Here is a 25280-nt window from a genome sequence, read left to right as displayed (position 1 = left end):
GCTATTCCGTCAATGTGGTGTGGTGTTCCCTCAGCTGCAAACAAGTAGTTCGCTGGCTAATTCCGGGCTAGTTTTGATATTGCCGGCCCCAACAGGTCTGTCTTCCTTATTCCCATTTACTGGACGCCGTACTGAAAGAAACCAGACGCCTCTATGTCAGCAACACTTGCAGCGAGTATGTCCACACGAGGTGGTGGTGGTATGTGGTGAGGTGGTGGCGAAGGTGGTGGTATGTGGTGAGATGAGGTTATATGGTGTTACGAGTATGTCCACACGAGGTGGTGGTGGTTTGTGGTGAGGTGGTGGCGAAGGTGGTGGTACGTGGTGAGATAGGGTTATATGGTGTTACGAGTATGTACACACGAGGTGGTGGTGGTATGTGGTGAGGTGGTGGCGAAGGTGGTGGTATGTGGTGAGATAGGGTTATATGGTGTTACGAGTATGTACACACGAGGTGGTGGTGGTATGTGGTGAGGTGGTGGCGAAGGTGGTGGTTTGTGGTGAGATAGGGTTATATGGTGTTACGAGTATGTCCACACGAGGTGGTGGTGGTTTGTGGTGAGGTGGTGGCGAAGGTGGTGGTATGTGGTGAGATAGGGTTATATGGTGTTACGAGTATGTCCACACGAGGTGGTGGTGGTTTGTGGTGAGGTGGTGGCGAAGGTGGTGGTACGTGGTGAGATAGGGTTATATGGTGTTACGAGTATGTACACACGAGGTGGTGGTGGTATGTGGTGAGGTGGTGGCGAAGGTGGTGGTATGTGGTGAGATAGGGTTATATGGTGTTACGAGTATGTCCACACGAGGTGGTGATGGTATGTGGTGTGGAGGTGGCGAAGGTGGTGGTATGTGGAGAGATGGGGTTATATAGTGTTAAGGGGGTGAGTATGTGATATGGGGTAGGGTGGAATTGTTCCACGACTGCATCAGCGACAGGTCGATACGCTCGCTCGCTCGTTCACTCACTCACACTTTCACAGTATGTGGTGATGGGTGGTGAGTATGTGGTGATGGGTGGTGAGTATATGGTGACGGGGTGGTGAGTATATGGTGAGTATGTGGTGACGGGGTGGTGAGTATGTGGTGAGGGGGTGGTGAGTATGTGGTGACGGGGTGGTGAGTATGTGGTGAGGGGGTGGTGAGTATGTGGTGAGGGGGTGGTGAGTAAGTGGTGAGGGGATGTGAGTATGTGGTGAGGGGGTGGTGAGTATGTGGTGAGGGGTGGTGAGTATGTGGTGAGGGGGTGGTGAGTATGTGGTGAGGGGGTGGTGAGTATGTGGTGAGGGGGTGGTGAGTAAGTGGTGAGGGGATGTGAGTATGTGGTGAGGGGGTGGTGAGTATGTGGTGAGTATGTGGTGAGGGGGTGGTGAGTATGTGGTGAGGGGGTGGTGAGTATGTGGTGAGGGGGTGGTGAGTAAGTGGTGAGGGGATGTGAGTATGTGGTGAGGGGGTGAGTATGTGGTGAGGGGGTGGTGAGTAAGTGGTGAGGGGATGTGAGTATGTGGTGAGGGGGTGGTGAGTATGTGGTGAGGGGGTGGTGAGTATGTGGTGAGGGGGTGGTGAGTATGTGGTGAGGGGGTGGTGAGTATGTGGTGAGGGGGTGGTGAGTAAGTGGTGAGGGGATGTGAGTATGTGGTGAGGGGGTGGTGAGTATGTGGTGAGGGGGTGGTGAGTATGTTGTGAGGGGGTGGTGAGTATGTGGTGCGGGGGTGGTGAGTATGTGGTGAGGGGGTGGTGAGTAAGTGGTGAGAGGGTGGTGAGTATGTGGTGAGAGGGTGGTGAGGGGATGGTGAGTATGTGGTGCGGGGGTGGTGAGTATGTGGTGACGGAGTGGTGAGTATGTGGTGACGGATGGTGAGTATGTGGTGAGGGGTGGTGATTTTGCGCTTAGTATGTGGTGATTATGTGCTTAGTATGTGGTGAGTATGTGGTGACGGAGTGGTGAGTATGTGGTGAGGGATGGTGAGTATGTGGTGAGGGGTGGTGATTTTGCGCTTAGTATGTGGTGATTATGTGCTTAGTATGTGGTGAGTAGTGGTGAGGGGGGTGAGTATGTGGTGAGGGGGGTGAAGGGTGGTGAGTATGTGATGAGGGGGTGGTGAGTTTGTGGTTAGGGGTGGTGAGTGTGTGGTGAGAGGGTGGTGAGTATTTGGTCAGGGAATTGTGAGTATGTGGTGAGGGGTGGATATAGTGTAAGAGTGGTAAGTAAATGTGTTAGGGTGGTGAGTATGTGGTGATGATGTGGGTTGGGATTCACTCACTCCCTCACACACACCAGGTTGAACATAACACTGCAGAATACTTTCATTCATGTTCTCATTAAAAATAAAGGCTCGTTTTACCAGAAATAACCGGATAGGAAATACTGCAGCCATATTTGACCCCACCGGATCAAGCGATTATTAACTTACATAAGGGAAGGTCATGTCACCCTGATTGTCATTGCCTGCGTGACGTCATGTGCAGCGACGTCATATCCTTACTGAGTAATCCAACTTCTAACTGCCTCTCAAAGAAATGTCCAGGGAAGTGTGAGACGTCTTCTTGCTTGAAGCTTGTGACGTCAAGTTGATTGAACTATGTGACGTTTTTTTAATAGAACTGTTCAGCTCCATCAAATTCACAATGCCTATTACCAACATAAACAATATGCGTCAGTATGTGTGCTCATTTGTACCGCATCTATGATGGTTGCCACCGACCTTACCTTAACGACGAAGCCGCGGGACAACTCCGGACAGGCGCAGAGCACCACATATTTCTACTCTTTACCATTTAGAAAGTGAACCACATTTCACGCCTTGAGTCTCTGAGAGTAAACACTGCTCGCACTTTGTTTTTGTTTACATTGTAATTTTGCTGGAGCTAAGCAAAAAGTTATCATGATTAGGGTGATAAAATCGAGTGCGCTATGAAACCGACGTAGCGTGTGTACAGATCCCAGCTGTGTGCCACTCTTCGTGAAGCTCCTACACTTGGGACATTGGGACACCAGTCACAGACAGACAGGCCGGCCGACAGACAGACAGACAGACAGACAGACAGACAGACAGATAGAGGGGGGGGGGGGGGGGGGTATTGGGACAAGAGGTGACTGACACACAGAGGTGTACACATAACTTTACGGCCAAAAGAAACTTAAAGTTTTAAATCACCCTAGTTTAAAAACCACAAAAGATGGTTGCATGAAGTAAAATGTAATGAAAAGATCAAAATCTGAACAAAATCGACATATAAAATGACAGTCATACAGCAACCGATCTTGACATGACAGTTGCCCGAGTTGAGGTGGGGTGGCAAAAACAAGTTTTCAACGTAATTGACAAACGGCACACGCATCTAAACTGGCTCAAGTTCCATGACACGTCAGATTAATAGCTTGTGTGACCTGATACAAGACACACAAAACCTCTCCGGTGCACAGAAAAAGGCAGTCGTCTGATACGTCACGTGGATCAGGTTTTGTCGGTTGGCTGGAGGATGTGGTCGCTGTCGAACACGAAGATCCATGACATCCCAGGGATGTTCTACGTGGGACAAGTCTGGGGTGCGTGCAGGCCACGGCAACACGTTGACGTTGCTGGCTGCAAGGAGGTTCTGTACGATTCGGGGTGTATGTGATCTCGTGTTGTCATGCTGATGAAGGACACCACGTGACAGCTGTTGTAGAAATGGTAGGACAATGTTACGAAGAATGTCATCCTTGTAATGCTGAGCTGTCAAATTTCTGTTAACGATGAACAGCGGTGTTCTCCCATGCCCACAAATTCCTCCCCACACCATAACACCCCCTCCACTAAAGGGAACGACCTCCCGAACGCAACATGCCGCCGTTCGTACTCCTCTTCAGCAGGACACACGCTGTTTTCCATCAGCTCATCCTCTGTAGGGTTTGTAAGACCTAATTCCTTTAGCCCTGAGTCTCCTGGGAACTGTATGTCGACTAACCATGTTTCGTCGCTGATGACGTCACTGTCTGGAATCGATTCCAGAGATACAAAGTACGCAAGTACCGATCTTCACTAGGCGTAGTTACCTCGGCCTGCCTGTCCTGTGCCTGTCTGATGTTGCACAAGGTTAGTTACAGCAACACGGGAGCAACCCAGAGTTCTAGCAATGTGGCCTGCTCGTGTTGTTTTGGTGTCAGTTGTGGCATTTCTGTGGTGTTTTTTATCAGTGTGAGTGTCTGACATGCCGTCCGTATAATGTATAAGCTCTTATTGCACGTATAGTTTCGGTTTCCCGGTCTACAGAGGAAGTGTGGACTGTGGGAGTGTGTAGCAGCTCAGTGAAACGGATGACTGTAGACTGTAGGGGTGTGGACTGTGGAAGTGTGGAGCATCCAAGTAAAACAGATGACTGCAGACTGTCGAAATGTGGAAATATAGAATGTGGAAGTGTGGACCATCCAAGTAAAACAGATGACTGTAGACTGTGGGGGTGTGGAAATATGGAATGTGGAAGTGTGGACCATCCAAGTAAAACAGATGACTGTAGACTGTCGAAATGTGGAAACATGGAATGTGGAAGTGTGGACCATCCAAGTAAAACAGATGACTGCAGACTGTCGAAATTTGGAAATATGGAATGTGGAAGTGTGGAGCATCCCAGTAAAACAGATGACTGCAGACTGTCGAAATGTGGAAACATGGAATGTGGAAGTGTGGACCATCCAAGTAAAACAGATGACTGTAGACTGTGGGGGTGTGGAAATATGGAATGTGGAAGTGTGAACCATCCAAGTAAAACAGATGACTGTAGACTGTCGAAATGTTGAAATATGGAATGTGGAAGTATGGAGTATCCCAGTAAAACGGATGACTGCAGACTGTCGAAATGTGGAAATATGGAATGTGGAAGTGTGGAGTATCCCAGTAAAACAGATGACTGCAGACTGTCGAAATGTGGAAATATGGAATGTGGAAGTGTGGAGTATCCCAGTAAAACGGATGACTGTAGACTGTCGAATTGTGGAAATATGGAATGTGGAAGTGTGGAGTATCCTAGTAAAACGGATGACTGTAGACTGTCGAAATGTGGAAATATGGAATGTGGAAGTATGGAGCATCCCAGTAAAACGGATGACTGTAGACTGTCGAATTGTGGAAATATGGAATGTGGAAGTGTGGAGCATCCAAGTTAAACAGATGACTGCAGACTGTCGAAATGTGGAAATATGGAATGTGGAAGTATGGAGCATCCCAGTAAAACGGATGACTGTAGACTGTCGAATTGTGGAAATATGGAATGTGGAAGTATGGAGCATCCCAGTAAAACAGATGACTGCAGACTGTCGAAATGTGGAAATATCGAATGTGGAAAGTGGAAGTGTGGAACACCCCGGTAAAACGGATTACTGCAGACTTTAGAAATGTGGAATGTGGGAGTGTGGACTGTGGAAGTGTAGAACACCCCAGTAACACGGATGACTGCAGACTGTCGGAGTGTATGAACCATTCCAGCAGATTATGAGCAGAATGTTGTCCCCATATTACGTCCCCTTAGTGAACTCAACAGTACATGCATAACAGCTTCCAGTGACTCACCAGTCCATTCTAAACAGCTTGCTGTGACTCACCAGTCCATACTAAACAGCTTCCAGTGACTCATCAGCCCATGCTAAACAGCTTCCAGTGACTCACTAGTCCATGCATAACAGCTTCTGGTGACTCCCCAGTCCATGCTTAACAGCTTCCAGTGACTCACCAGACCATACTAAACAGTTTCCAGTGACTCACCAGTCCATGCGTAAAAGCTTCCAGTGACTCACCAGTCCATGCTTAACAGCTTCAAGTGACTCACCAGACCATACTAAACAGCTTCCAGTGACTCACCAGTCCATGCTAAACAGCTTCCAGTGACTCACCAGTCCGCACTAAACAGTTTCCAGTGACTCACCAGTCCATGCTTAACAGCTTCCAGTGACTCACCAGACCATACTAAACAGCTTCCAGTGACTCACCAGTCCATGCTAAACAGCTTCCAGTGATTCACCAGTCCGTACTAAACAGTTTTCAGTGACTCGCCAGTCCATGCTAAACAGCTTCCAGTGACTCACCAGTCCATACTAAACAGTTTCCAGTGACTCACCAGTCCATACTAAACAGCTTCCAGTGACTCACCAGTCCATACTAAACAGCTTCCAGTGACTCAACAGTCCATACTAAACAGCTTCCAGTGACTCACCAGTCCATGCTAAACAGCTTCCAGTGACTCACCAGTCCATGCTAAACAGTTTCCAGTGACTCACCAGACCGTGCTAAACAGCTCCCAGTGACTCACCAGTCCGTACTAAACAGCTTCCAGTGACTCACCAGACCGTGCTTAACAGCTTCCAGTGACTCACCAGTCCATGCGTAACAACTTCCGGTGACTCACCAGTCCATACTAAAGAGCTTCCAGTGATTCACCAGCACATGCTAAACAGCTTCAAGTGACTCACCAGTCCATGCTAAACAGCCTCCAGTGACTCACCAGACCATACTAAACAGCTTCCAGTGACTCACCAGTCCATGCTTAACAGCTTCCAGTGACTCACCAGTCCATGCTAAAGAGCTTCCAGTGACTCACAAGTCCATGCTTAACAGCTTCCAGTGACCAACTAGTACATACTAAACAGCTTCCAGTGACTCACCAGTCCATGCTAAACAGCTTCCAGTGACTCACCAGTACATACTAAACAGCTTTAAGTGACTCACAAGTCCATGCGTAACAGCTTCCAGTGACTCACCAGTCCATACTAAACAGCGTCCAGTGACTCACCAGTCCATGCTAAAAAGCTTCCAGTGACTCACCAGTCCATGCTAAACAGCTTCCAGTGACTCACCAGTCCATGCTAAACAGCTTCCAGTGACTCACCAGTCCATGCTAAACAGCTTCCAGTGACTCACCAGTCCATGCTAAACAGCTTCCAGTGACTCAACATACCGTGCTAAACAGCTTCCAGTGATTCACCAGTACATGCTAAACAGCCTCCAGTGACTCACAAGTGATACACACTACACAGGGTCCGAGGCTTATTGATGGATATACACACTACACAGGGTACAGGGGTTATTGATGGATATACACACTACACAGGGTCCAGGGGTTATTGATGGATATACACACTACACAGGTTCCAGGGGTTATTGATGGATATACACACTACACAGGGTCCAGGGGTTATTGATGGATATACACACTACACAAGGCCCCGGGTGAGGTTGAGAGGGTTACCAACTGTAAATTTAAGGACGTCAGTGAGCTGTGAAAAAAACGGGATGGGGTCTCTCATGACATGTTTATTTGATTTGTCTTGACACGTGAAGAAGTTTGGAAATTGGCTTCATTTTGCAAATTTGGAAATGATTAGAAAACCATGAATTTAAAAAATGTCATTTTTATGTAAAAATATCCATTTAGAGGCTTTGTTTTTGTGAGGTACTTAGCAAAATATGCCAAGAGAGTATCCTATTCATTTCACTGGCATGTCCTTAATGTGATATATATGTAATTTTGAATAAACAATCTTACCAATCTTTTTAAATTTCACATTTTGCTACTCTGCACATGCGTGGAATCGTCAAACGTAAATGTCACGTGACCTGCAGCTGCACAGGGCCGTCAGTGAATTGCGTTAACTTTTATCAAAAATCCCCGAACAAAAACACCCCCTTCCTCCCGTTACGACCCAATCTCCCCTCGTTCTGCTCTCTAAATAAATATTGTTTCGTTTTATTTCAAACACAGGACGAATCTGCGTAATATCTAGGCTTGGGTTTCACATAGAAATGAGAATTGTATGTTTTAACAACACTTAAAGCAAAAGATTGGACACATGAAATTCTTTTTACTTCGGCTTGGGATGAATACTGGACACTGATACGACTGTACCTTCTGTACCACCTGTACCTATATTACCATATGCACATTTGTACCATCTGTATCACTGTACCATCCGTATCCTCACCTCTGAGGAACTAGTGTCTGCACCAGTTGCCCCATCTCTGTTAGGAACCAGTGTCTGGCTGTCTCTATCTACGGGGAGTTTCCCCATCTCTGTTAGGAACCAGTGTCTGGCTGTCTCTGTCTACGGGGAGTTGCCCCATTTCTGTTAGGAACCAGTGTCTGGCTGTCTCTATCAACGGGGAGTTGCCCCATTTCTGTTAGGAGCCAGTGTCTGGCTGTCTCTATCTACGGTGAGTTGCCCCATCTCTGTTAGGAACCAGTGTCTGGCTGTCTCTATCAACGGGGAGTTGCCCCATTTCTGCTAGGAACCAGTGTCTGGCTGTCTCTATCTACGAGGAGTTTCCCCATTTCTGTTAGGAACCAGTGTCTGGCTGTCTCTATCTACGGGGAGTTGCCCCATCTCTGTTAGGAACCAGTGTCTGGCTGTCTCTATCTACGGGGAGTTTCCCCATTTCTGTTAGGAACCAGTGTCGTGCTGTCTCTATCTACGGGGAGTTTCCCAATTTCTGTTAGGAACCAGTGTCGTGCTGTCTCTATCTACGGGGAGTTTCCCCATTTCTGTTAGGAACCAGTGTCGTGCTGTCTCTATCTACGGGGAGTTGTCCCATCTCTGTTAGGAACCAGTGTCGGTGCTCCGTCTCTGATAGGGTCTGACACTGACATCTACAATAGTATTCCCGTCTACCATGGATGACTCTCTACTGCAGACACAGTACTACACAGTACCAGACAGTACTACACAGTACCAGACAGTACTACACAGTACCAGACAGTTCTACATTGAAGCAAGTACCCCAGTGTTCCATGCACGACTAACGGGGAAGCGGGGTAATGATCCCTGGTAATGTAATATTTCCATCTGTTCGGATCAGGAGTTATTTACATAAGAAACAAATAGCCATGTAATTCATGGTAAGATTTATTGCAGAGCTCAAATATCTCATTCTTTGTTGCAACATTTCGCGCTCAGTAGAATTAATAAACAAACAAACTGAGATGAAACGTTGCCGATGTACTTTGTACCCAGTATCATTATGTGCAACGATTTAATGAGTCCGGATGAAATAGTCTGTAACGACATAGCGTCTTTAACAACATAGTCTGCAACATCACGGTGGGGTCGTCCCACTGATCATAGTGGAAGAACGTCCTTTCAGGCCGCACTGGGCAATGTGGGCAATGTCCCCGACAAACCCACCATCCGTATACCAATCGCCTATATAACCATTATTCGTATACCATTACCCATATCCCCACCATCCGTATACCAACCCCCATATACCCACCATCCGTATACCAACCGCATATATACCGTCCATCCGTATACCAGCCCCCATATACCCACCATCCGTATACCAACTCCATATACCCACCATTCGTATACCATTACCCATATACCCACCGACATTATACCCACCACCAATATGTCCACCACCAATATACCCACCATCCATAAACTTACCACACACCACACATCACACACCACCACACACCACTACACACCACACACCACTACACACCACACACTACACACCACCACACACCACACACCACTACACAACACACACCACTACACACCACTACACACCACACACCACTACACACCACACACCACCACACATCAATACACACCAAACACCACACACCACTACACACCACACACCACACACCACACACCACTACACACCACACGCCACACGCCACACACCACACACTTACTCCTGGACTTGCAAAAGTCTCAATGGCAATAATTATTAGTTCAAAACAAAATTTCTTGATTCTATAATAAGAACAAGTTTTGCCTGTCAGAGACTCCGCTTATTTAGACCTGCCTATTATAAGGGTAGAATAACTATACTCTAACGGTCTTACCATTCAGTACAGCCTTGACGCAAGGCTAACTTACTCCGGGATCTTGGATCTCCGGCAACGAGAAGTTAGCATGTTATTCGTCATTCGTCAAAATTAAAATACATTCAAATGGCGAATGACGAATGACGACTTCTGGTAGCCGGATCTCAACGTTGTGGTAAGATTTTACAACCTGCGTCCTGTCGGGCTGTCGTCCTACATCTGACATGCAAGGCACTGGGATATTAAGTTAGTTGTTGTGAGTGTTTTTTAGAACTGTTGTGATGGATGGCTATATGTGAGGCCTGCAGTGGTGCAATGTTAAACATCACCTGGCGGTAACACCTGCGATATAGGACGTGTTGACGCGTGGATGTGAGGGCACGACAGACAGGTACTCCCAGCTGTTTCAGTTGTATGGCAGCTGTAAGACCTCCATTGTTCAGTTGTGTTGATTTCAGTGACACGGTATGCTACTTAGAAATTGATACGACATAAATTGTTTACTTAAGATACCGTATTTTCTCTTGTAAGAGACGGTTTGGTAATACAAGCTAACTTCTCGTACACCGCCACCAGGTCAAGTTTCTGTTCATTGACGTCACTGCCAGATATGAACCCAGGGTCTCTGACAATCGCGGACAGCTATGAAACCTGGTTCTCCGATAAGCGCCCGTAGTCTAGAATATGTTGGAGGGTATATACGGTATTAGCAATGGGATGTTTTGTACCGGTGTAAATAACTATGACAACATCGACGAAGGTAACTCCTACAACATCAACGCCGCCCTGCAACAACACGTCTACGTAACGGCATATCTCCGGTTTATCTGCAGGACCCGCCTGTAACAGACCCCGATGTGTCACACTGCAGTAGACCACCTGGCTGTATCACTGGTCCCTGGATCCATTCAATGATGGGGAATATGAGACAGACAGGGTCAACATTCATGACTTCCTACTTATGTGCGAGTATCAGCACTCGCTAAAACCACTTCCACATTCAGATAACGCATTCACATACTTTGTCAAATTTTAAAAGATATACCATGTACCACCATGTGTTACACAGACCCACTATGTATCGCCATGTGTTACACAGACCTACCATGTACCACCATGTGTTACACAGACCCACCATGTACCACCATGTGTGACACAGACCCACTATGTATCACCATGTGTTACAAAGACCTACCATGTACCACCATGTGTTACAAAGACCCACCATGTACCACCATGTGTTACACAGACCCACTATGTACCACCATGTGTTACACAGACCCACCATGTATCACCATGTGTTACACAGACACACCATGTATCACCATGTGTTACACAGACCCACTATGTATCACCATGTGTTACAAAGACCCACCATGTATCACCATGTGTTACACAGACACACCATGTACCACCATGTGTTACACAGACCCACCATGTATCACCATGTGTTACACAGACACACCATGTATCACCATGTGTTACACAGACCCACTATGTATCACCATGTGTTACAAATACCCACCATGTATCACCATGTGTTACACAGACACACCATGTACCACCATGTGTTACACAGACCCATTATGTACCACCATCTAATACACAGACCCACCATGTATCACCATGTCTTACACAGACCCACTATGTATCACCATGTGTTACAAAGACCCACCATGTACCACCATGTGTTACACAGACCCACCATGTACCACCATGTTTTACACAGACCCACTATGTATCACCATGTGTTACAAAGACCCACCATGTACCACCATGTGTTACACAGACCCACCATGTACCACCATGTTTTACACAGACCCACCATGTACCACCATGTGTTACACAGACCCACCATGTATCACTATGTGTTACACAGACCCACCATGTACCACCATGTGTTACACAGACCCACCATGTATCACCATGTGTTACACAGACCCACCATGTATCACCATGTGTTACACAGACCCACTATGAATGACACAGACCCACCATGTACCACTATGTGTTACAGAGACCCACCATGTACCACCATGTGTTACAAAAAAAAACATGTACCAAGTCACCAATGACTCACTCTCGATGTAGTGGGAAGAATTTACATGAAGTCCCAAGCGGTAGAATGTATTACGTAGTGCAGATGTTTCTCAACTCCCTCGGGAGAATCCTCTGGTGCAACGGTGCCCTGGGGGTTCACAGCAACATAGTCTCTCCTTCCATCGCACCTGTTTCCCACTGGGAGATGCATGCTCCTTCTCCGCCACCACAGTCACACCGACCTCCCAGGGTGTGCACTCATCAGTCCGGAGCAGATTCGCCATATACTTCTGGACGAGGGTGAGGAGGGCTGGAAGCGCTTCAGTAGAACATGGATACTATGTATCTCGGGTAGGTCATATCCCCCTTTGATAATAGGGTAGGGAGGTCATGTACCCATTTATGAGTGGAGGAGGGAGGTCATATACCTCTTTAGGAGTGGAGCAGGGAGGTCATGTACCCCTTTCGGAGTAGAGCAGGGAGGTCATCTACCCCTTTCGGAGTAGAGCAGGGAGGTCGTCTACCCCTTTCGGAGTAGAGCAGGGAGGTCATGTACCCCTTCAGGAGTGGAGCAGGGAGGCCATATACCTCTTTAGGAGTGGAGCAGGGAGGTCGTGTACCCCTTCAGGAGTGGAGCACTGAGGTCATCTACCCCTTTAGGAGTAGAGCAGGGAGGTCGTGTACCCCTTTCGGAGTAGAGCAGGGAGGTCATCTACCCCTCCAAGAGTGGAGCAGAGAATCTACATTTCAGGAATCTAGAGCGGAGTGGTCAGGAGCAGAGTAGGGAGGTCCTAGCCACAAGGGGCATAGTTGCTGTGAGGCCAAGTATCGGTGTTACGACAGACGTAGCCGTTCTATGAGTGAAGCATGCGTTGGCGTGATCCTACTTCCTGCTGCTGTGTAATATGTGTGCACTTCAATTTCCTTACAGTCATGTATGTTCAAGTAGCTCTTCACTGCTGGTTAATTTGTACACCCCTTGAGTCGACACGATGAAGCTGGAGACTCAACAAGAAAATAACTGAAATAACTGTTTGAAAAACTTAAATAATTGTCACGTGATTACAACTGTCATGCACACACACGGGTAGAGTAACACACAGACGGGTTGAGTAACACACAGACGGGTAGAGTAACACACAGACAGGTTGAGTAACACACAGACGGGTTGAGTAACACACAGACGGGTAGAGTAACGCACAGACGTGTAGAGTAACACACAGACGTGTAGAGTAACACACAGACGGGTAGAGTAGCACACAGACGGGTAGAGTAACACACAGACGGGTAGAGTAACACACAGACAGGTAGAGTAACACACAGACAGGTAGAGTAACAAACAGACAGGTAGAGTAACACACAGACAGGTTGAGTAACACACAGACGGGTAGAGTAACACACAGACGGGTAGAGTAACAAACAGACGGGTAGAGTAACACACAGACGGGTTGAGTAACACACAGACGGGTAGAGTAACACACAGACGGGTAGAGTAACACACAGACGGGTAGAGTAACACACAGACAGGTTGAGTAACAAACAGACGGGTAGAGTAACAAACAGACGAGTAGAGTAACACACAGACGGGTTGAGTAACACACAGACGGGGAGAGTAACACACAGACAGGTAGAGTAACACACAGACGGGTAGAGTAACACACAGACGGGTAGAGTAACACACAGACGGGTAGAGTAACACACAGACGGGTAGAGTAACACACAGACGGGTAGAGTAACACACAGACGGGTTGAGTAACACACAGACGGGTAGAGTAACACACAGACAGGTTGAGTAACACACAGACAGGTAGAGTAGCACACAGACGGGTAGAGTAACACACAGACGGGTTGAGTAACAAACAGACGGGTAGAGTAACACACAGACGGGTAGAGTAACACACAGACGGGTAGGGTAACACACAGACGGGTAGAGTAACAAACAGACAGGTAGAGTAACACACAGACGGGTAGAGTAACACACAGACGGGTAGGGTAACACACAGACGGGTAGAGTAACACACAGACAGGTAGAGTAACAAACAGACGGGTAGAGTAACACACGGACGGGTTGAGTAACACACAGACGGGTTGAGTAACAAACAGACAGGTAGAGTAACAAACAGACGGGTAGAGTAACAAACAGACAGGTAGAGTAACACACAGACGGGTAGAGTAACACACAGACGGGTAGAGTAACAAACAGACGGGTAGAGTAACAAACAGACAGGTAGAGTAACAAACAGACAGGTAGAGTAACAAACAGACAGGTAGAGTAACAAACAGACAAGTTGAGTAACAAACAGACGGGTAGAGTAACAAACAGACAGGTAGAGTAACAAACAGACAGGTAGAGTAACAAACAGACGGGTAGAGTAACACACAGACGGGTAGAGTAACAAACAGACAGGTAGAGTAACACACAGACAGATAGAGTAACACACAGACGGGTAGAGTAACAAACAGACGAGTAGAGTAACACACAGACGGGTTGAGTAACAAACAGACGGGTTGAGTAACACACAGACGGGTTGAGTAACAAACAGACGGGTAGAGTAACACACAGACAGATAGAGTAACACACAGACAGGTTGAGTAACACACAGACGGGTTGAGTAACAAACAGACGAGTAGAGTAACACACAGACGGGTTGAGTAACAAACAGACGGGTTGAGTAACACACAGACGGGTTGAGTAACACACAGACGGGTTGAGTAACACACAGACGGGTTGAGTAACAAACAGACGAGTAGAGTAACACACAGACGGGTTGAGTAACAAACAGACGGGTTGAGTAACACACAGACGGGTTGAGTAACAAACAGACGGGTAGAGTAACACACAGACAGATAGAGTAACACACAGACGGGTAGAGTAACACACAGACGGGTAGAGTAACAAACAGACGGGTAGAGTAACACACAGACAGATAGAGTAACACACAGACGGGTAGAGTAACAAACAGACGAGTAGAGTAACACACAGACGGGTTGAGTAACAAACAGACGGGTAGAGTAACACACAGACGGGTAGAGTAACACACAGACAGGTTGAGTAACAAACAGACAGGTTGAGTAACAAACAGACAGGTAGAGTAACAAACAGACACAGACAGAGAGATGTGGAGTACCAGACTGAGAGAGTAACAGAAAGACAGTCAGGTAAAGTAACACCGAAAGTCAGCTGGAATAACAGACAGGCGGGGGAAAGTAACAGAGTAGATTGAAAATGACAGTCACACAGCCAGGGAGACAGACAGACAGACGGATAGACAGACAACCAGGGAGAGTAACAGACAGACAGGGAGAGTAACAGACAGATAGACAGGAAAAAACTGACAGACAGGAAGAGTAACACAGAGAGACAGAGAGAGTACCAGACATACATGGTTTGGTAACACACAAACACACAGATAGAGTAACAGACATACACGGAAAAAAACAGACAAGCAGACAGACAGACAAGAAGAGTAACACAGAGAGACCCAGGTAGAGTAACAGACATACAGACAAACGGAGAATACAAACAGGAAGAGTAACACACATCACGTGGGTATATCATAGGCATTCCTCCACTACTAAAAGCAACGTCTGCCAGATGCAACGTATTGGTAGTTTTACATTCAGATCAAGATTATCAGTCATTACAAAATGTCCCCTTTGTTTTTACAAGCGTTAAAAACAGTTCGACTGACACTCACCAAGCGGCCCCACAAGGATGGTTTACAGACGGATATGTGCATATGTTATTCATAGAACTATAAATCATTAATGATTTTTACGAGTTCACATAGTTGTTTCTGAACAAGAACAAACACAAGCCCTAAATACAATATGTCCAGTCGCCTTTCACCACAAGTATTTGGTATTTTGAGGAATTTGAATCCTAGGAGTTCAGTCTAGCAGGAACTACTTAGCACTAAGCTCTTAAACCATTCAAAAATGTCTTGGCATAATAATACACATCATATTGTTTATGTGAAATAAAAACATGTATACGATGTCTACACAAACATCACATATTTCCATGCATATATGAATAACTTTCATATTTTCTATAGCAGGTATTTGTTGCCCCAACGGCTGAGGAAATAAACATGGCCGCGACATGTAAGTGGTTCTCATGTAAAACACAGCAGATGTCAGAATACTACCCAGATATAATGCATTTAAACAACCTTTTGTCATCACACTATTTGCCAGGGTTTCCGTCAGCTCCAAAGATGCCCCTGCAATGTAAGGAGACCGCCAGCACCTGCAAGCCGCTATTTCTGGAGATGGAGAAGCTCTGGGGTGAATTAGGGGCAGAAATACCACAAATATACACGGCCGGTCAGTTATCCCGGGGGTGGCAGGCATTGAGGTGGAAGTTGGGGAAGAGAGGTATTATCCGACTGATATCCCTACCCTTCTGTCCCGTGTCATAAGTACACAGGAAACACAAACATACCTAGATTCACTGAAAATACACACATATTACCCGGGTACACGGGGGACATACACACATATTATCTGGATACAAGGGGATTATACACACATATTACCTAGATACACAGGAGATATACACACATATTACCTAGATACACAGGAGATATACAAACATATAACCTAGATACACAGGAGATATATACACATATTACCTAGATACACAGAAGATATACACACATATAACCTAGATACACAGGAGATATATACACATATTACCTAGATACACAGGAGATATATACACACATATTACCTAGATACACGGGGGACATACAAACGTATTACCTGGATACACAGGAGATATATACACATATTACCCAGATACACAGGAGATATATACACATATTACCTAGATACACAGGAGATATACACACATATTGCCCAGGTACACGAAGGACATACACACATATTACCTAGATACACAGGAGATATACAACATATTACCTAGATACAAAGGAGATATACACACATATTACCTACATACACAGGAGATATACACACGTATTACCTAGATACACAGGAGATATATACACATATTACCTAAATACACAGGAGATATGTACACATATTACCTAGATACATGGGGGACATACACATGTATTACCTGGATACACAGGAGATATGTACACATATTACCTAGATACACGGGGGACATACACAAATATTATACCTGGATACAAGGGGATTATACACACATATTACCTAGATACACAGGAGATATATACACATATTACCTAAATACACAGGAGATATGTACACACATTACCTAGATACATGGGGGACATACACACGTATTACCTGGATACACAGGAGATATATACACATATTACCTAGATACACAGGAGATATACACACATATTACCTAGATACACAGGAGATATATACACATATTGCCTAGATACACAGGAGATATACACACATATTACCTAGATACACAGGAGATATATACACATATTACCTAGATACACATGAGATATACACACATATTGCCCAGGTACACGGGGGACATACACACATATTACCTGGATACAAGGGGATTATACAAACATATTACCTAGATACACAGGAGATATACACACATATTACCTAGATACACAGGAGATATATACACATATTACCTAGATACAAAGCAGATATATACACATATTACCTAGATACACAGGAGATATACACACATATTACCTTAGATACACAGGAGATATATACACACATTACCTAGATACACAGGAGATATACACACATATTACCTAGATACAAAGGAGATATACACACATATTACCTAGATACACAGGAGATATACACATATATTACCTAGAATCACGGGGATTATACACACATATTACCTGGATACACAGGAGATATACACACATATAACCTAGATACACAGGAGATATATACACATATTACCTAGATACACTTGGGTAGACACACATATTATCTAGATACACATGAGATATACAGTCACACATATTACCTAGACACGGGGATTATACACACATATTACCTAGATACACGGAGGATATACACAAATATTACCTAGATACACAGGAGATATACACACATATTACCTAGATACACAGGGGATATACACACATATTACTTAGTTACACGGGGGATATACACACGTATTACCTAGATACACAGGAGATATACACACATATTACCTAGATACACAGGAGAGATATACACATATTACCTAGATACACAGGAGATATATACACATATTACCTAGATACACAAGAGATATACACACATATTACCTAGATACACGGGGGTAGACACACATATTATCTAGATACACATGAGATATACAGTCACACATATTACCTAGACATGGTGATTATACACACATATTACCTAGATAGACGGAGGATATACACAAATATTACCTAGATACACAGGAGATATATACACATATTACCTAGATACAAAGGAGATATACACACATATTACCTAGATACACAGGGGATATACACACATATTACTTAGTTACACGGGGGATATACACACGTATTACCTAGATACACAGGAGATATATACACATATTACCCAGATACACAGGAGATATACACACATATTACCTAGATTCACAGGGGATATATAGACATATTACCTAGATACACAGGAGATATATACACATATTACCTAGATACACAGGAGATATACAGTCACACATATTACCTAGATACACAGGGGATATACACACATATTACCTAGATACACAGGAGATATACACACATATTACCTAGATTCACAGGGGATATATAGACATATTACCTAGATACACAGGAGATATATACACATATTACCTAGATACACAGGGGATATACACACATATTACCTAGATACACAGGGGATATACACATATATTACCTAGATACACGGGGGATATACACACCTACTGCGAAGGCACACAAAGGCCACATACACATATTGCCGAGGTACACGGAGAAATTATACATATGACCTAGGTACACGAGGGATATACACACATATTACCCAGATACACGGAGAAAATATAAATATTACCTCGATACATGGGGGATATACACACATATTACCCAGATACACGGAGAAAATATAAATATTACCTAGGTACACGGGGGATATACACACATATTACACGGAGAAAATATAAATATTAGCTAGATACACGGGGGATATACACACATGTTACCCAGATACACGGGGAAAATATACATATTACCTAGATACACGGGGAAAATATACATATTACCTAGATACACGGGGGATATACACACCTATTGCGAAGGTACACAAAGGCCGAATATACTGCCTGAGTATGTACATGTCTATAATTTGAGTAAGTACACTCCTAGAACCTGAGTATGTACACACATACGACATCAGTATGTCTACACATATAAACCTACATGTATACATCCATGTCAGTGCCTTCAGTTGGCAGGGGCATCATAGATGCAATGCCTTTCTCCTATAGAGTTGATTCTTTCAGAACACACTCTAATTGTTAAAGGTTTTTTATTGTCGCCACAGACTTACAGACTTACGTAGCAGAGAGGCCATGAATTGCAAAAAAACTGTTTAATGAAGGAAAGGAAAACTTCCTCTCTGACGCCAATTAGGTGGACTATGAGCAACGGGCTTTGTTAAGATGGATGTTTTTTAATCTTTCATGAATGGAACTACCGACGTCTTTGTGTCTACGGCATCAGGATGATTCGGATGTAGCCGAGAAGGTCACTGAGTCAGGGGGATAAGTGGCCGCCAATTAAAACACAGACGTTTGTCACGTGACACACTGCACGGCCATGTTTGAAAACGGATTATAGGTTATGCCCACACATTGCAGTAAACATTTACCGTAATTGGCCGGAATGAGGTGCGTGCAACGACCAGTTTTCATCGCTAGGTCGTCTACCATTAAATAGTGAGAGGTGCATACATTGTCCAGTTGTTAGGGAAAGGTTATATTACCATTAGCGATAGAAAAGGTTGTGTGCAGTTTCCAGTTGTTATGGAAAGGTTATATTACCATTAAATAGTAAGAGGTGGGTACATTGTCCAGTTGTTAGGGAAAGGTTATATTACCATTGGCTATAGTAAAGGTTGCGTGCAGTGTCCAGTTGTTATGGAAAGGTTATATTACCATTAAATAGTAAGAGGTGGGTACATTGTCCAGTTGTTATGTAAAGGTTATATTACCATTAGCTATAGTAAATGTTGCGTGCAGTGTCCAGTTGTTATGGAAAGGTTATATTACCATTAGCTATAGTAAATGTTGCGTGCAGTGTCCAGTTGTTATGTAAAGGTTATATTACCATTAGCTATAGTAAATGTTGCGTGCAGTGTCCAGTTGTTATGGAAAGGTTATATTACCATTAAATAGTAAGAGGTGGGTACATTGTCCAGTTGTTATGTAAAGGTTATATTACCATTAGCTATAGTAAATGTTGCGTGCAGTGTCCAGTTGTTATGGAAAGGTTATATTACCATTAGCTATAGTAAATGTTGCGTGCAGTGTCCAGTTGTTATGTAAAGGTTATATTACCATTAGCTATAGTAAATGTTGCGTGCAGTGTCCAGTTGTTATGGAAAGGTTATATTACCATTAAATAGTAAGAGGTGGGTACATTGTCCAGTTGTTATGGAAAGGTTATATTACCATTAGCTATAGTAAAGGTTACGTGTAGTGTCCAGTTGTTATGGAAAGGTTATATTACCATTAGCTATAGTGAAGGTTGCGTACAGTGTCCAGTTGTTATGGAAAGGTTATATTACCATTAGCTACAGTAAAGGTTGCGTACAGTGTCCAGTTGTTATGGAAAGGTTATATTACCATTAGCTATAGTAAAGGTTGCGTGCAGTGTCCAGTTGTTATGGAAAGGTTATATTACCATTAGCTATAGTAAAGGTTGCGTACATTGTCCAGTTGTTATGGAAAGGTTATATTACCATTAGCTATAGTAAAGGTTGCGTGCAGTGTCCAGTTGTTATGGAAAGGTTATATTACCATTAGCGATAGAAAAGGTTGCGTGTAGTGTTCAATTGTTATCGATGTCATCTTACATGTCACTTACAATAGGTATGTGTAATATCCAGTTGACATAGGATATGTTACCATTGAATAGTAAAAGTTGCGTCCATTGTCCAGTTGTCATCGCTAGGTCATCTTACCTGTCACTTGTAAGAGCTGCGTGATGTATCCAGTTGTCATTGATATGTCATCTTTCCATTCACTCCTATCAGGTAATTGTCCCGTAGTCATCGATAAGTCTTATCATTAACTAGTTAGGCGTATCTGGCTTGATCGGTGTGTGTGCATCTGGGCTTTGTCTGTATGTCTGGCTAGGTCTGTGTGTTTGGCTAGGTCTGTGTGTTTGGCTAGGTCTCTGTGTCTGGCACGGTTTGTATGTCTGGCAAGATCTGTGCGTCCAGCATGATCTGTCTGTCAGTCTGGCTTGGTCTGTGCGTCTGAATAGGTCTGTGTGTCTGGCTAGATTTGTATGTCTGGCGAGGTTTTTGCGTCCAGCTTCATCTGTGCGTCCAGCTTTATCTGTGCGTCCAGCTTGGTCTGTCTGCCAGTATCGCTTGGTCTGTGCGTCTGATTAGGTCTGTGTGTCTGGCTAGATTTGTGTGTCTGGCGAGGTTTGCGCGTCCAGCTTCATCTGTGCGTCCAGCTTGGTCTGTCTGTCAGTATCGCTTGGTCTGTGCGTCTGTGTGTCTGATTAGGTCTGTGCGTCTAATTAGGTCTCTGTGTGTCTGATTAGGTGTATGTGTGTTTGATTACGGCTGTGTGTCTGATTAGGTCTCTGTGTGTCTGGCTAAATCTGTTTGTCTGGCTAGGTCGGTTTGTCTGTCTAGATCTGAGGTTAAGTGCATATCAGCCTACTTAAAAGAAATACAATGCTTATATTTCAGTTTCCACATTGCAGCCGGCGTGTGTGGAGTCTCAGTTTCCAAGTGGACTGGGATGTAGATACATCAACTGTCCCGCCATATTGTGAACTGCGCACGCGACTCCCGTCCTTGGGAACGTCGATAGCCAGAATCGCTGTTCAACTCGTTTGCTAACAATTAGTCTCTGAAATGAACATATTTTACAGAAAAAAGTTGTTAAATTGATAAGGAGCCAAGATATTTTCTTCATTTTCAGATACTAATAGTTTTCTGATGTTGCAGTAATCTAGACTTGTCAAAAAGACTTGCATTGGCTTTATTGGATGAATTTTTTCCAGGTATATTTGTTTTCATTCTGCACTTCTCCAACTGTTCCCAGCCTCGATCGCTGTTCAACTCATTCTGCTCTTCTCCAACTGTTCCCAGCCTCGATCGCTGTTCAACTCATCTGCTCTTCTCCAACTGTTCCCAGCCACGATCGCTGTTCAACTCATTCTGCTCTCCCCCAACTGTTCCCAGCCTCGATCGCTGTTTAACTCATTCTGCTCTTCTGTATCTGTTCCCAGCCTCGATCGCTGTTCAACTCATTCTGCTCTTCTCCAACTGTTCCCAGCCTCGATCGCTGTTCAACTCATTCTGCACTTCTGTATCTGTTCCCAGCCTCGATCGCTGTTCAACTCATTCTGCTCTTCTCCAACTGTTCCCAGCCTCGATCGCTGTTCAAATCATTCTGCACTTCTCCAACTGTTCCCAGCCTGGATCACTGTTCAACTCATCCTGCTCTTCTCCAACTGTTCCCAGCCCCGATCGCTGTTTAACTCATTCTGCTCTTCTCTATCTGTTCCCAGCCTCGATCGCGGTTCAACTCATTCTGCTCTTCTCCAACTGTTCCCAGCCTCGATCGCTGTTAAACTCATCCTGCTCTTCTCCAACCGTCCCCAGCCTCGATCGCTGTTCAAATCATTCGGCTCTTCACTATCTGTTCCCAGCCTCGATCGCTGTTCAACTCATTCTGCTCTTCTCCAACTGTTCCCAGCCTCGATCGCTGTTCAACTCATTCTGCTCTTCTCCAACTGTTCCCAGCCTCGATCGCTGTTCAACTCATTCTGCTCTTCTCCAACTGTTCCCAGGCACGATCACTGTTCAAATCATTCTGCTCTTCTCCAACTGTTCCCAACCACGATCGCTGTTCAACTCATTCTGCTCTTCTCCAACTGTTCCCAGCCTCGATCGCTGTTCAACTCATTCTGCTCTTCTCCAACTGTTCCCAGCCTCGATCGCTGTTCAACTCATTCTGCTCTTCTCCAACTGTTCCCAGCCACGATCGCTGTTCAACTCATTCTGCTCGTCTCCAACTGTTCCCAGCCTCGATCGCTGTTCAACTCATTCTGCTCTTCCGTATCTGTTCCCAGCCTCGATCGCTGTTCAAATCATTCTGCACTTCTGTATCTGTTCCCAGCCTCGATCGCTGTTCAACTCATTCTGCTCTTCTCCAACTGTTCCCAGCCTCGATCGCTGTTCAACTCATCCTGCTCTTCTCCAACTGTTCCCAGCCACGATCGCTGTTCAACTCATTCTGCTCTTCTCCAACTGTTCCCAGCCTCGATCGCTGTTTAACTCATTCTGCTCTTCTCCAACTGTTCCCAGCCTCGATCACTGTTCAACTCATTCTGCTCTTCTCCAACTGTTCCCAGCCACGATCGCTGTTCAACTCATTCTGCTCTTCTCCAACTGTTCCCAGCCTCGATCGCTGTTCAACTCATTCTGCTCTTCTCCAACTGTTCCCAGCCTCGATCGCGGTTCAACTCATTCTGCTCTTCTCCAACTGTTCCCAGCCTCGATCGCTGTTCAACTCATTCTTCTCTTCTCCAACTGTTCCCAGCCACGATCACTGTTCAACTCATTCTGCTCTTCTCCAACTGTTTCCAGCCACGATCGCTGTTCAACTCATTCTGCTCTTCTCCAACTGTTCCCAGCCTCGATCGCTGTTCAACTCATTCTGCTCTTCTCTATCTGTTCCCAGCCTTGGTCGCTGTTCAACTCATTCTGCACTTCTCCAACTGTTCCCAGCCACGATCACTGTTCGTCTGGGGCTGCCCAACTCTAATTGCTCCCACCTCAGTGAGAACAGAAACCATGTTCCGAGAGTGACAGTTGAAGACAATCAACTAAAGAAACAATTAGACTGAGTGACATCCTGTGCAAAGCCAGTCGGGGCAATTGGCGTTACATAACACTTTAGCCTGTCGTCTGACGCCATTTTGTAATGTAATGATCCCAAATTTGTTGTTAACACCGTGAGTTAAATTCCAACATCCGGCAGTTGATCGGCTGAGCGATACGGCGTCAGCAGACTCGGGCTCAAGTGACGGGGATCTAGTTACACGACCGCGACAAGAAGACGGATGACAGAGTCTTTACTGCAGAATATAGAAGGAAAGCAGACAGGAGATAAACTCACATTTGGTTCACGAAATATTTGACTCTCTCTGAATTTCTATTACCATAACCTTTTCATACCATAATACCCTTTTGCCTAATGATATCATGCACACAACCTTCACGAAACTATCACAAGCACGAGGGTCTGGTCCGGCTCAGCTAGATGCTTTGCGGCAGTAAACCTCGAGTCAATTAAAACTGAAGTCAGATGATGTATCTAACGGTTTATCGGAGCATAACCTGGTTATGTGCATGGCGTAAAAATCATGTTTTTCATTACCCCACATGTTTTATGTACTGGATGTTGCATGCCTTTGTTTGTTTTTTTGTGTTTGCTTCAAATGAAGCTTAAAGATCCACCAGTTACAATCGGTGAGAAGGGGAGGGGGTGGTGAGTCTTTTTCCTTTGAAAGTACAGTTGAACCTCTTTTTCTCGATCAACGTTATCTCGAACCTGGTTTCCGGTCCCGACTATAAAAGCCAAACAACCTTTTTAGGACACACCGCATATTTATTTCAGGAGACATGAGACCAAGAGCATTTTTTCCAAAACGCCTCTTTGAAAAAATCCTTCTCTCAAATCAGTAATGGATCAAGGAACGTTCGGATACAAATAAAAACGTCCAGTGCTTATTCAAGGATAACCTCACTGGCTATCCTTGAATAAGCACACGCATGCATCACATACACCAAATACACTGGTGTTGACTGTTTGTATATAAGTACAGTGTATAAATGTGCAGGTTCCAAGAACATTGGTGTCTCAAACCGTATTTCTTTCTGTTCCATCGATCACTTGATTGTCTGGTTTGATTACAGGCCGCCGTCGCATGGCACGTCAGGCAACAAACACTTTTTTATGCAAATTGTGTAATTGGCGGGTGTTACCGGTAGGGCAGGACATGCTTACCCTTTTCGCGTGTCATCGTTGAATTTCAGTGATACACTGACATAATTTTCACCGCTATTTACGCCCAGTGGAATCTGTTTCGGCGGATAATCGAGACTGGATATTCTCTGGGGTGACCTTTTGTATTAACCACATAACAGTATGGGTTGAACGAGTTGGTCAAATAGTCTAAGCTGACAATCGATAGGTATTCTGAAAGTCTATTGTTCTAAATATTACA

At 44.8% G+C, this 25280-nt stretch overlaps 1 protein-coding gene across 1 annotated transcript; it reads left to right on the top strand.

The window, feature by feature from the left end:
- Positions 1-4817: 4817 nt before the first annotated feature.
- LOC139459449 (uncharacterized) lies at positions 4818-5369 on the top strand. Its single transcript, XM_071240895.1, has one exon. It carries the CDS (start codon positions 4818-4820, stop codon positions 5367-5369), a length of 552 nt encoding a protein of 183 aa, XP_071096996.1.
- The last annotated feature ends 19911 nt before the right edge of the window (positions 5370-25280 follow it).

The sequence above is a fragment of the Haliotis cracherodii genome, unplaced genomic scaffold (assembly GCF_022045235.1).
Source record: "Haliotis cracherodii isolate W230 unplaced genomic scaffold, xgHalCrac1.p SCAF_13, whole genome shotgun sequence".
Classification (NCBI taxonomy): Eukaryota; Metazoa; Mollusca; class Gastropoda; order Lepetellida; family Haliotidae; genus Haliotis; species Haliotis cracherodii.
The sequence above is the reverse complement of the archived record's forward strand: the minus strand, read 5'-3'. Positions and strand labels throughout refer to the sequence as shown.